The sequence below is a fragment of the Danio aesculapii genome, chromosome 23, assembly GCF_903798145.1.
Source record: "Danio aesculapii chromosome 23, fDanAes4.1, whole genome shotgun sequence".
Classification (NCBI taxonomy): Eukaryota; Metazoa; Chordata; class Actinopteri; order Cypriniformes; family Danionidae; genus Danio; species Danio aesculapii.
The window spans coordinates 35949956-35964461 of NC_079457.1; the positions used below are offsets into that span (position 1 = coordinate 35949956).

Sequence of the window (14506 nt, forward strand, 5' to 3'; positions counted from 1 at the left end):
GGTTTTGACTTTGACAAACTGAATTTAATAGGTGGTAAAAGATATGTATGAGTAGCATTAAATGAGATATTAGCATAATATTTCACCTATTCAATTAAATTCAATTCAATTCACCTTTATTTGTATAGCACTTATACAATGTAGATTGTGTCAAAGCAGCTTCACATAAAAGGTCATAGTAAATAGGAACAGTGTAGTTCAGTTTGTAGTGTTTAAGTTCAGTTCAGTTTAGCTCAGTTCAGTGTGGTTTAATAATCATTACTGAGAGTCCAAACACTGAAAACCAAATCCAACGATGTGCAGCTCTATAGATCCTGAACCATGCAAGCCAGTGGCGACAGCGGAGAGGGAAAAAAACTTCACTGAATGGTGAAAGTGAAGAAAAAAACCTTGAGAGAAACCAGGCTCAGTTGGGCACGATCATTTTAATTTCTCCGCTGGCCAAATGTCTTGTGCAGAGCTGCAGTCTCAGTGGTGGAGGCTGGAAGCTGGCCTCAGCGAAGACTCGTCTGTCTCTGGAGCGTCACAGGAATCAGTCTCATGTTCTCCACTCTTCCATGACCACCACAGTAGCTGCTCAGGATACGGCCTGGTCCAGGATATGGAAACCTTGGGATTATCTCGTCGTTGGTCTTGGATCGAATCAGTGACTCTGCATAGTCTGAGGGCCTTGGGAAGAGTATCCCCAGGTGGAAATGGAGAATGAAGAAAATAATTAGCGTAGCTGGTGTTCATAGTGTATATAAACAAGATGCAGAACCTGTGTGGAAGCCCGCTAAGTGGTGCACTAAGTGTATGCTTTACTGAACAGATAGGTCTTTAATCTAGTTTTGAATTGGGAGAGTGTGTCTGAGCCTCGGACGTTATCAGGAAGGCTATTCCAGAGTTAAGGAGCCATAAATGAGAAGGCCTCCTTTACTCGACTTTGCTATTCTAGGTACTACCAGAAGAAGTTTTGAGACCTTAAAGAGCGAGTTGGATTGTAGCGAGACAGAAGATTGGTTAGATAGACAAAAGCTACATTATTTAAAGCTTTATATGTAAGAAGCAATATTTTAAATTCAATACGAAACTTAACAGGCAGCCGGTGTAAGCAGGATAAAATTGGGGTGATGTGATCAAATTTTCTAGACCTGGTAGGAACTCTGGCAGCTGCATTTTGTACTAATTGAAGTTTGTTAATAGAGGATGCTGGGCAGCCATTGCATTACAGTAGTCCAGCCTAGAAGTCATAAAAGCATGGACTAGCTTTTCTGCATCTGAGATGGATAGCATACTTCGTAACTTAGCGATATACATCAAATCTTGGTTCAGTTTGGCCAGCCAGAAACACCTATTCTTCTTTAGACAGTTTTTTTTCTCTTCTGCTTGATTTAGCTTCTGTTTTTTTTTCTGGTCCGACCGATTAGTATAGCACAAACCATGACAAAAATGTACTATTTTCAGAAGCAATTAGCAAAATATACAAGTTTCATTTAGTATAGAGCAGTTTATATTTTGCTCTCCAAGCAAGTACGTAGTGGCGCAGTAGGTAGTTCTGTCGCCTCACAGCAAGAAGGTCGCTGGTTCAAGCCTCAGCTGGGTCATTTGGCATATCTGTGTGGAGTTTGCATGTTCTCCCCACGTACGCGTGGGTTTCCTCCAGATGCTCTGGTTTCCCCCACAAGTCCAAAAACATGCGGTACAGGTGAATTGGGTATGCTAAAATTGACCATAGTGTATGTGTGTGAATGAGAGTGTATGGTTGTTTCCCAGTGATAGGTTGCAGCTGGAAGGGCATCCGCTGTGTAAAACTAATATGCTGGATAAGTTGGCGGTTCATTCCGCTGTGGCGACCCCAGTTAAATAAAGGGACTAAGCCAAAAATAAAATAAATGAATTATAGTTATAATTCTTCCAGCATGCAGTATCCAATGCCGTATCAGTGAAAATAGGCAGAGATTATGATGGCTTCAGCAACAGAGTGCCATTAGTCTACAAAACTCTTTCAAAAAGGCAGTTTGGAAAACAAATGCTTGATACTTACTTTGTCTGGAGATGACATTTGTGCACAAAGCATTGATATTAGTCAGTGTTTCAAATGCAACCTTTTCACAACTCCACCATTGAACTTTAAATGAAATTAAAATTCTGATCAAGTACTCTACAAGTCCTTCAGCACACCAAAATAAGTGTATTTCTTTAACACGTGACAAAGATTTTTTTAAAAATGACCTAAAATGTATGTAAAAATGACCTTAAAAGTAAAAATATTAAATTTGACATTACAAAGACCACTTTGTAACATAAAAAACATAGCCATTCTTTCATTAATATTATATTTTCTCCAGTACTGTTTTCTTTAAGTAGCCGTGCAATATAAGTACAAAAATTCTCATGTTCAAGTTGTGTAGAAACACATACTACAACCAATAGCACAACCAACAGCACAGCAGCCGTCCAACCTCCAGCCTTTTAATCTGTCAGTGTGAGGCTTGGGTACATAAAGCAGACATTAATAAATAGCGCAGGAATGCAGGAACACATCCTGAGTGAACGGCCCCTTAATGTCCACACAAAGCCTTAGATTAATCTCAGGGTTTGTAGATTAGCAACAGTGTTTGACATGGTTACGCACATTCAGATGGCCTTGTTGCCCACATATTTCTTGATTAGATCGTCAATAAATTTTTTTATCTGGACTCTTTTTTTCTGTATTTCTCCTCTCAGTTTGTTGGTGTCGAAGGCTTCATCACTGGAATAATGGACATGTTGCCCCCAAAGTCTTTCATAGGCTCTCTGCGTCGTGAAGTTGTTGTGGCAATATGCTGCTTTACTTGTTTTACCATTGACCTTTCCATGGTGACAGAGGTACGTCTAAAGATGACTTAAAAGATGACTTAAAAGTTAGCTCACCTAAAATTTACCATTCTGTTGTTAATTACTCACCCTTATGTTGTTTCAGTCATGTGAGAGCTTCATTTGTCATCGATGAAATCCGAGAGCTCCCTCATCTTCTATAGACAGCAATGGTCCCAAGATGTTCAAAATCCATAAAAAAAATTTGGCAAAACAGTCCATGTGATTTCAGAAGTTCAACTGTAATCGTGTGAATCTACAAGAACACTTTTGTGAGCCAAAGAAAAAAAAATGAAATATAAAATTTCACCTATATCTTCTCTCCTGCATCAGATCAAGGTGTGTTTCTTCGTGTTTAGACAAGTGTTATATTTCCTGTGGTAAACACACTGATCTGATGCAAAACAGAGAAAATAAAGTTGTTTTTTCAATATTTTGGTGCACAAAAGGACTCTTGGAGCATCACATGATTACTGTTGAACCACTGAAATCACATGAAATGTTTTGACAATGTTTTTGGTTCCTTTATTTATGGACTTTGAACGTCTTGTGACCATTGCTGTCTATGGAGGAGACCTCTTTCAAAACCTCTTGTATTTCAACGATATCTCAGGGTAATTCGTAACTTTTTGATTTAGTGCCCAATTCTTGTGAAATCACATTTGTACAATTTAGTATGATTTTCTCATCCCCCAATGACGGTTGGGTTTAGGGGTGGGGTTGGGTGACAATCCTTATTTTAAAAATTTTACATTTTCATATAACTGAAATTACGAATTCATACGGATTAGCCACTTAACTGACAAAGCATAAAATATTTACGTTTCATCTAAAAAAATCTTAATTTGTGTTCTGAAGATAAATATAGGAGATTGGAATGACATGAAGTTGAATACTTAAAAACAGAATTTTAATTTCTGAGTGAACTAATTCCCTTAAAATAAATGATACAGGACAGATCATAATTAAAATGTTCATATTCTACATTCTTTCTTTGTACAGGGAGGCATGTATGTGTTTCAGCTGTTTGATTATTACTCTGCGAGTGGGATTACTCTGCTCTGGCAAGCCTTCTGGGAGTGTGTGGTGGTGGCCTGGGTCTATGGTAAAATCTGTAGTCATGCCCGCATGCTAACCATGAGTCTATCAAGTAGGACGGGCTTCTGGATCAACATATTTTTGCAAGTCCTGCAACAACATTCCTGGGAAACATAATCCTAACAAAAATTCAACCATGCTGAAAGGCTTACTTATTTAGACCAGTTGGATTTTCTGTACTGGTCCAGACTGGTTTATGATGGTCTCATAGGTGGTGAACACATAGCTGGGGATACTAGTTTACCAAAGAAGTCTTGCTTGGCTTTCTTGCCTTCATATTTACAAATGGTGCTGCACAACTAATCGATACAAACCTGAAATAGTGGTACAGTATATTTTTATAAAATCGCAGATGTCAAATCAAGGCTTCATTGTAATTCATTCATTTATTCATTTTCTTTTTGCCTTAGTCCCTTTATTAATTTGGGGTCGCCACAGCGGAATGAACCGCCAATTTATCAAGCATATGTTTTACGCAGCGGATGCCCATCCAGCTGCAACCCATCACAAGGAAACATCCATACACACTCATACACCACGGACAATTTTTTCTTACCCAATTCACCTATAGCGCATGTCTTTGGACTTTGGGGAAAACTGGAGCACCCGGAGTAAACCCACACGAACATGGGGAGAACATGCAAACTCCACACAGAAACGGCAACTGTCCCAGCTGAGGCTCGAACCAGCGACCTTCTTGCTGTGAGGCGATCGTGCTACACATTGCGCTACTGTGCAGCCCTCAAAATTAACTTTGAGTAGCTATTTTACATCTAAACTGTAGACTGACCAACAAAAAAGGATTGTTTTGCTTTTTATAGTCACAGACACATGTCTATATTGTAATTTGATGTGACCAGGAATTAAACTTGGTTTAATACGTGCACCACAAGGCTACACGGCTATTGCTACCGACTGCTAATACCTTTTTTATGACTAGATTTTGTAATTGTATCCACATTTTTAGCATCACAGAAATAATGAGGCCTAGTAGGAGAGTTATCCCAAGCCAACAATAAATTGATTCATAGTGCTTGGCAAAATCATATCATATACACATATTGTTCCTTATTCTTGAAATATAAGCAGAACTATTTCTGTTTCTGATTTATGAAAGTGTTCATATTTTAACAAATGTGAATTGATAGCATAAAACTTTTGCTCTATGTGGTAAACACGCTGAGATTCAATTCTTTGGTAGTTTATAAATTAGTTTTTGTTGTTGCTGAAAGTTGATAATTGTCCAACTTCTGGTAAAACTATCCAAATCACTGTCACCTTATTACCTTATTATTAATGGAGGAGTGGTTGGACAAATACACTGACCAACATGCTACTGTAATTTTACAATCACTGACCTAAAAAGTTAACATTATGGGATTACGGCATTTTTATAATCAGTAATGTTATTCAAAATGAGATGCTAGGTACTGATGTGGAATTGTGGCAAACAAATCCTAGCATCTTAAGTGTCTCAGCTGGGAAAAAAAACATTCTCAAACGCCACCAGCTGGACATTCATAAAACAGCACCTGGCATTTTAAAGCTATATGGCTTAAAACAAGTTGGTAAACACGTGTTAATGTAATATTTATTGCTAGGCATGTGGCATATTGGTTTTTCTCACATTCATGAATTATATTGGAGCCAAGCCTTATAAGGGAGTTCATAACTGACTCAGTTTTAATTATAGATGGCGCTAATGCTAATATTGTAATAGCATGCACTAGCACTCTATTTGTGAATGTTTGGAATTCATTAAAATGAACATTTAACTATCAAATCTGAAGTTTACAAAACATTTATGAATCTAGGGGTGAATTATAAGGTCTGTTTTAATTATGGTGAATTTACTTATATGCTTAAGAAAGTTTCAGAAATGTCTCCTTGTGTTTATCAACTCTTCATTCTGCTTCTGTCTAAAGGTGCTGATCGCTTCATGGATGATGTGGCCTGTATGATCGGCTATCGTCCTCTGCCGTATATGAAGTGGTGCTGGTCCTACATCACGCCGGTAGTGTGTATGGTAAGGTTTCCATAATAATACTGTCTCAATATGAGGTTTCACATTAAGTAGCCTAGAGGGTTTTACAGGGGTGTTTTTGTGTTCGGCAGGGTGTATTCTTGTTTCATGTGGTCAACTACAAGAGGTTAGTGTATAATGCGGTGTATGTGTACCCGTGGTGGGGTGAGGCACTGGGCTGGTTTCTCGCTCTCTCATCCATGCTCTGTATTCCTCTCACCGTCCTCTACAAACTGCTGCACTGCAAAGGCTCACTCATGGAGGTAGGATTTTGTGTGTGCGTTGCTAAATTCCTTGTCACACACAAAAAAACTACCCTGTAGCAGGCCAAGCAAAAGCTGATTTTGATTTCGAGTATGTGTATTGTGTACATGACACTAATTTGAACTAAAAACAGAAAACTTAAGTGATTTGGTCGTTCAATTTATATGACTGCTGTTTTAAGGGACTAGAAAATGCAAACTTTTGATTACAGGTTTCAAAGTGCCACGTTTATGAAAAAAGATACTTTTTACAGTAAAGTATGATTTTGTAAAAACAGTGATGTTATTCACAAGTGTATTATTTATTCAGATTACAGGAATGGATGAATAATTAACTATTAAAACAATGGTGGTAACAGTGGTCCTCAACCACCGGGCCATGAACCGGTAGCAGTTGGTGGATCAATTGGTACCGAGGCACACAAGAAATCATTCATTATTTCTATTTTATTTATTATCTGAACAATGTCGGGTGACGATGTGGCACAGTGAGTAGTGCTGTCGCCTCACAGCAAGAAGGTCGCTGGTTCGAGCCTCAGCTGGGTCAGTCTTCTATGTGGAGTTTGCATGTTCTCACTGCGTTCAAGTGGGTTTCCTCCGGTTTCCCCCACAGTCCAAAGACATGCGATACAGGTGAATTGGGTAGTCAAAATTGTCCGTAGTGTATGAGAGTGAATAAGAGTGTATGGATGTTTCCCAGAGATGGGTTGCAGCTGGAAGGGCATCCACTGCATAAAACATATGCTGGATAAGTTGGTGGTTCATTCCACTGTGGCGACCCCAGTATAATAAAGGGACTAAGCCGAAAATGAATGAATGAACAATGTCTGAACAATTTTGAAAAATCTTTTATCTTGAAAAATGGCCGTATTCTCCCGCTTACATCTCGGCCACTTGAGCACCCAAATTTAACCCACAATTGGCAAAATTAGTAAGATATAGACATCTTTGGAAAGTTTCTTTGCTAAGGGAATAATGTCCAGTGAAGGACCTACAAACTGCCAAGAAATGGAACCGCAACCCATTTGTCAACAAATCAGGTGAATCCAGCATGTCTGTGCAAGAAGATCAACTGCTGGAGATGGCAAATGATGGCGGCCTTTTAGAGGCATTGGCATATCCCGTCTTTTCTTGAGTACGTGCAAGTTTGTTATTTCCAATGAAGGTGTGCGCGCAAGCGGTGTGACGGGCTCACGCCTTCCAGACAGACCCAGCTGAATGAATGCTGCGAGAGCACCACGAATTATGTGACAAGAATTGACCGATCAGCTTCATACTTTGTGTGGTACACATTTCGGTAGACTAATTATCCCAGACAAACACAGAGGCGGTTCCCAATTCTGTTATTCAGACAAACACACACTTCCACCACCACCCTATCAACTACTGTAGTTCTAAACTGCCTGAAGTTCCTATTAGGCTTTCTCAAATTTATAAACAATCATCTCAATCACTTTGAAACATGTTTTCAAAAATGCATATAGCATTTGCTGTTGTTAGTTAAAATGGTGTCCTGTAATCATACACTATATCTCTGTTGTTGGTCATTTCATTATATCAGGTGTTTCTCTCTTTCTGTCTGTTCACTCAGCGCTGGCAGCATTTGACCACACCAATCTGGGGCCGACATCACCTTGAGTTCCTTCCACCAGAGAATGAAGCCAGACTTCTAGCAAAAGCTGAAGAAAATAAAAGCACACTCTTATATGAAAGTGTCATTTAATGTCATTAGCAAATGATCACTGCCCTGCACTTACACATACACACAAGTGTTTACTCTGTTATGAGCTAGTCAAATTCATAAAGCCATATGCCATTAACATACACAGTGTTATTCACTACAGCACTTCACCCACACCAGTCCCACAGTAATACTGCTGATTTTTGCTTCTCTTTCAGTGTGATTATACATCAGGCACACGAGATAATCATGTGTGCTTATGTTTGACTGTCGGTGATCTGTCTAGTGTGATGATGCTCCAGTATTATGTGTGCTTGTGTTTGTTACCCTGCACTGGGGTCTTACAGCAGTGTTGTCGAGCAGAGAGTGGGCTGTATTAAATAAAAAACATTTTCACACTAAAATGCTATTTTGTGCACTTTTTAGATCAGATTTTTTTTAAACCATTTTTACTCATTGGTCCTATTTGAAGTTATCCTAACAGGAGTAGAAGAAGTGTTTTTAGTCATGCACTCACGACTGCACTGCCAAGTTCAGCTCCAGCTACGTCATTAAGTTTGCTGATGACACAATGGTGGTTGGCTGAATGGGGTGGCACTAACAATCTGTCCATCGATGTGTAAAGGATAAAGGAGGTTGTAATGGACTGTGGAGAGAGTCAGCAGCACTATATTCTTGGGGGTGCACATCACAGAGGATTTCACGTGGACCACAAACACCAAGTCTCTTTACAAGAAGACACAACAATGCCTACACTTTCTCCATTGGCTGAAAATTTCACGTTTATCTCCGCCCATCCTCACTACCTTCTACAGGGGAACCATTGAGAGTTTGATGACCAGATGCATAACTGTCTTGTACGGGAAATGCAATCCTCCTGACTTTAAGACCTTCTAACCGAAAGCAAAGTCAGCTGAAAAGATCATCACGGTCCCTGCTTCCTATATATAGGGCATTTTCTTTTCACGTTGCTCCAGCTAAGCTACCAGTATTGTGGAACACTCCACCCAATGCTTCCTCAGTGGCTTCCAGCTCTTACCATCAGTAAGATGGTTCTGGAGTATTAAGCCTCATTCGAACCTTGAGCGACTGGCAGAAGCAAAGCGACAAGCGACCATTCATTTCAATGGAGAGTGAGTGACTTTCGGCAACCTCCGTCTATGCGAGTGACATCAAATGTTGGCGACCGGGTGGGCATGTCGAGTGACACTACAAAATTAAGAATCCTTCTACTTTATGCAAATGAAGAGCGAGTTTCTTGAGCAACAGCCAAGAGGAGCACAAGTAGAGCTCACGTGATCCTCTCTCAGCTCCTGCAGAGGGCGGTTGTATTCTCTATGCTGTAGACCTACATAGACCTCTGTTTGCAGCTAATCGCCACCCAGAGCTACTGGCAGCTACAATGTCGCTGCTAGTGTGAATGAGGCGTTAGACACCACTTGGCTAGACTACTAAACAACTTCTTCCCAGAAGGTGTTAGAGCCCTCAACAATCATCTTACTTCCCTCTTAAATATTATCCACAATCTTGGCTCCAAAAATTAGCATCCCCTCTCTTCCCCACCACAGGCAAAGTTTCAAAACATCATGCAAATCTAAGTGTGCCTCACATAGGTGAGTGGGCTTGACAAACCACCTGTAGAAAACATACTCTTTCATCTTTGATACTTTTCCAGACAATTAAACTTTATCTTAAAAGGACTCAATAAGCAAAGCAATGTGTACGCGTGAATGTACCACGATTCATGTTGCACTACTTGTTGTCTTCAAATGTAACTACCTCTTATGCACAATATTGTTTTATGTAAAAGTACTTGTATGGTCTTAGCTTATGTGCAGTCTTAGCTTACAAGTGCTAATTATACAAAGAAGGTTTTTGTGCTCAGAAAATTAAGTGCTGGAGTGCTTGTCAAGCCCACTCACCTGTGTGAAGCCCACTTCATAAATGCACAATGTTTGTCGAGAGATGTTGAGGGATTGTAGGAAAATGTAAATGTTCAAAACTTGTGCAAGTGTGGGTTAAAATTATGGGATTTTTGTTTTTTAAAGAGAGATGAGTATTTCTACAGGTGGTTTATCAAACCCAGATTTTTAGCCGTTTGAATGATACTAGTGAATTAGCAGTCCATGTGGGAATGGTGAGATCCACCAGTGAGAAACATTGAATGAAAAGGTTTTGGAAAGTGACTTTCTAGCTTCTCTGTGACGGTACCACAAGGTATCACTCATTTATGGCCCGTTTCCACTGAGTGGTACAGTATGGTATGGGTCGGTACTGGTCACCTTCATCAGGATTGTGTTTCCACTGCTAAAATGGTACCAATGGTACCCTTTTGGTGGGCGTGGTGTATGACAGAATGTTTCAGTCAACGTCATTTTTGCTCGAGAAGCACTTCTTACAAAACAGATGCTTTATTAAACACATAAATACTTGTGTACAAATGTTCATTACTAAATTTCGATGAACATGATCTGATTATAACTGCAGATCAATGAGGCGAAATAACCTACTGTAATGTCTGCGATTACACAAAATAAATAAATAAATGCAACACATTTGATCACATACAGTGCAAAGTGTACCAAAGAAGTCGTACGGTATGGTACGGTACGGTTTGCTACACCTTTTGACCATGGAAACGGCCACTCTTGAAGGGATGTAGGTAAAGGTAAGAGGGTGGCTCTTCTGCAAGCAAGCATTATTTGAACTTGATACAAGCCTCGACCGGTATGCAATGCAAAGAGATAAAAAGTGTTACATGGGCTTCTCTTGGGCTCATTGAAAACCAGAAAAGCTGCAGTGTTTTGGATCATTTGTAGAGGTTTAAGGGTGCAACATGAGAGTCCATCTAGAAAGGCATTGCAATAGTCTAGCCTTAAAATAACAATTGCTTGGACTAATAGTTGTGCAGCATGATCTGTTAGGAAGGATCTGATTTCACTGGCTACTAGTTACATTCAGAATAGATTTTAAAATATTATTACTGATCTATAAATCAATGAATGGTCTAGGACCTCAATACAATGTGCCTTTATTGAATGAGCACGGTGCTACTTTCAACAGATCCAAATCCTAGCCTAAAACAGTCTTTTGGGAATCCAGGCTCATACAAGTGAGGGTAAGAAAGGTGATTGCTACTACCCTTGACTTCTGCCATTGGTAAGACTTTATTTTGATGGTCCCTGCAGCTCCAATCACCGTTTCCCCCTTACCAACCACCTCTCACCACACCCGTGCACAATCACCCGATTACTAATTACATACACCTGCACCATCAATCACTGCACACTATAAAGCCTCACCTATTCCAGTCACTCATCGGCTGGAATTGAAATCGGATGGTTCACCTCACTTTCTCCACCTCTCGCCTTCCTCCGTGGATGTCTCTCTTCACCTGTGGATGCATATGCTATGAATAAGGGAAGTGACTGTTATATTCTGGTGGTTGATGGAAGATCTATTGTTTACCTTGTGAACTGCTTGCAAGATTGCTCTTACTCTGCAAATACCACCTGCTTCTCCCTCTGAATTACAATATAAATAAAACAGATTTTAATGTGATCCCTTTGTGTTTATTCCTTTATTTAGATTTTCATGGTAATGTTTATATTCACTGTTTCATTTAGGGGAAACTCTTGAGATAAATAAGTTATATCTCTGAACTTTCATAATAAATCTATACTGCGCTTCCCACCTCCAGTTGCAATGACTTCTGGGATTTCTAGAGCGAGTTTGTCGCTCAAGTCTGCATCGGTGCATCCTCCTTCGGTCTTGAGTATTGGAACTGAACTTTGGCAGTTAATGATGACGTTACACAAGAACACGAGGATGCAAAATCGCTGAAGAATGCAATTTGAGAAACAGCCAATAAGTTATTCCTTATTTTCATATATCCCGTTTGGAAAGCAGTGTCAAATTCAAATATCTACTTGAGTAGTGGATGATTTCGAATGCAACCTGAGCATTTAAAATACTGAGGAGGAAGCTCATTGGCTGCGGAGGCTGCTCCATGTCTTAATGACCTAGGAGCAGATTAGGTGTGACCTATCAGCATAAGTTTCACAACAGAACTTTGTATTTTGTTAGCACAGTGGCTCAATAATTAGCACTGTCGCCTCACAGCAAGAACGTCGCTGGTTTGAGTTCTGGCTGGGCCAGTTGGCATTTTTGTGTGGAGTTTGCATGATCTCCCCGGGTTTCTTTCGGGTGCTCCAATTTCCTTCACAGTCCAAAGACATGCAGTTTAGTTGAATTGGGTAAATAAAAATTGGCCATAATGAATGAGTGTGAATGTGAGAGGGTGTTAATAAGGCACTAAGATAAAGGAAAATTAATAAATGAACTTTGTATTTCATAAGCAGGAGAACACAGTGCAGGAAATGAGGCCATCTGGGCATCAGTTGACAGAAGAGACATGGTGGGTAAAAACTAACTAACATTTCTCAAAACCACTGAACTTGCTAAAGTGAGCTCATTGACTTTATTTATATAAAAAGGAAAGATTTGAAGTCCTCCTATTCGGCACATCTTTATTTTGATCATCTTGATTGAATGAGATTTACAACATCGGACCAAACATGTCTTTACAGATAAAAGAAACAAATACATAAACATGTACAAAGCACTTTAGCATCGAGAGCAACACCGAGTAAGTACATTTAGACCTGTTTTAGTTGCTGTGTTTGGTTAGAGAACACTTAGACTTGTTTCAGCTGGTTGTGTATTGGTTGTTGGACATTTAAAATTGTTTTCAGCTATCTGTGTTTAGTGTTTAGTTAGAGAACAGTTAGACTTGTTTCAGCTGGTTGTGTATTGGTTGTTGGACATTTAAAATTGTTTTTCAGCTATCTGTGTTTAGTACTAGCAAGTTTTAGCCACTGTTTCCTTTTGTTTACTGTAAGAGCTTGCGTGCCGAGCCGGAGATTTTTCGCGCGCCCCCGCCGCTGCAGTTTCGGGTGTTTTGTAACTTTGGAGGCGTGTCCAAACGCCAGGTAAAGACTATATATTTGAACACATTTGGTCTAGCTAGCAGGAGAAGCACTTTAGCATCGAGAGCAACACCGAGTAAGTACATTTAGACCTGTTTTCAGTTGCTGTGTTTGGTTAGAGAACACTTAGACTTGTTTCAGCTGGTTGTGTATTGGTTGTTGGACATTTAAAATTGTTTTCAGCTATCTGTGTTTAGTGTTTGGTTAGAGAACAGTTAGACTTGTTTCAGCTGGTTGTGTATTGGTTGTTGGACATTTAAAATTGTTTTTCAGCTATCTGTGTTTAGTACTAGCAAGTTTTAGCCACTGTTTCCTTTTGTTTACTGTAAGAGCTTGCGTGCCGAGCCGGAGGTTTTTCGCGCGCCCCCGCCGCTGCAGTTTCGGGTGTTTTGTAACTTTGGAGGCGTGTCCAAACGCCAGGTAAAGACTATATATTTGAACACATTTGGTCTAGCTAGCAGGAGAAGCACTTTAGCATCGAGAGCAACACCGAGTAAGTACATTTAGACCTGTTTTCAGTTGCTGTGTTTGGTTAGAGAACACTTAGACTTGTTTCAGCTGGTTGTGTATTGGTTGTTGGACATTTAAAATTGTTTTTCAGCTATCTGTGTTTAGTACTAGCAAGTTTTAGCCACTGTTTCCTTTTGTTTACTGTAAGAGCTTGCGTGCCGAGCCGGAGGTTTTTCGCGCGCCCCCGCCGCTGCAGTTTCGGGTGTTTTTACTCTCGAGGCGTGTCCACCTGAGCTCAATCAGCAAAGCGCTCGGGGGTGTATATAAGCAACTAGTCTCACCGCGGCAGCGGTCGCGGCAGCCTCGTGTGAAGCCCGCCTTGTGTGAAGACCGACGAGGGTAAAGACCATCGACTCTACCTGTGCGACTCCACCGAGCAAAGACACCGACAAAGCACTTGAGTACTTCTTACTTTATTTATTTTTCCTTTTCTCTGCACTCATTATTGTTTTCCTTGCACTTTATTATGTGTTTACTAATTCCTGTTGTTACTAATACTCGCAGAGCACGGGAGGTACGCTGCAGGCGCAACCCTCACAACCTTCGATCAATTCATGTATCCTCTATTTCACAACTCTCTCTCTCTGTGGGCCTCTGGAATTGTCAATCTGCTGTTAACAAAGCAGATTTTATTACCTCCATAGCCACTCATTCTGACTTTAGTCTCATGGCTCTAACTGAAACCTGGCTGAGACCGGAGGACACTGCTACACATGCAGCTCTTTCTACTAATTTCTCTCTTTCCCACACCCCTCGTCAGACAGGGAGAGGGGGTGGGACTGGACTACTGATTTCCAAAGAATGGAAATTCACTCAGAGACCGTCCCTGCCAAAAATCAGCTCTTTTGAATTCCATGCAGTCACCATTATCCACCCCTTTCGCATAAATGTGGTTGTCATCTACCGCCCACCGGGTACATTAGGTCACTTCTTGGATGAACTGGATGTTCTTCTCTCATCTTTTTCTGATTATGACACTCCCTTGTTGGTGCTAGGTGACTTCAACATCCACATAGAAAGACCTCAAGCTGCTGACTTCCAGACTCTGCTTGCATCTTTCGACCTCAAAAGAGCACCTACTTCTGCTACTCACAAATCAGGTAAT

General features: G+C 40.3%; 1 protein-coding gene across 1 annotated transcript in view; it reads left to right on the forward strand.

Moving 5' to 3' along the window:
- Positions 1 to 8293, forward strand: part of si:ch211-117c9.5 (sodium- and chloride-dependent creatine transporter 1) — a 36436-nt gene extending 28143 nt beyond the window's left edge. The window contains exons 10-14 of the mRNA XM_056449408.1: positions 2710 to 2850; positions 3841 to 3943; positions 5862 to 5962; positions 6052 to 6222; positions 7814 to 8293. Coding sequence (XP_056305383.1) covers positions 2710 to 2850; positions 3841 to 3943; positions 5862 to 5962; positions 6052 to 6222; positions 7814 to 7945 — 648 coding nt within the window. The 3' untranslated portion in view covers positions 7946 to 8293. The remainder of the gene's footprint in view (positions 1 to 2709; positions 2851 to 3840; positions 3944 to 5861; positions 5963 to 6051; positions 6223 to 7813) is intronic.
- The last annotated feature ends 6213 nt before the right edge of the window (positions 8294 to 14506 follow it).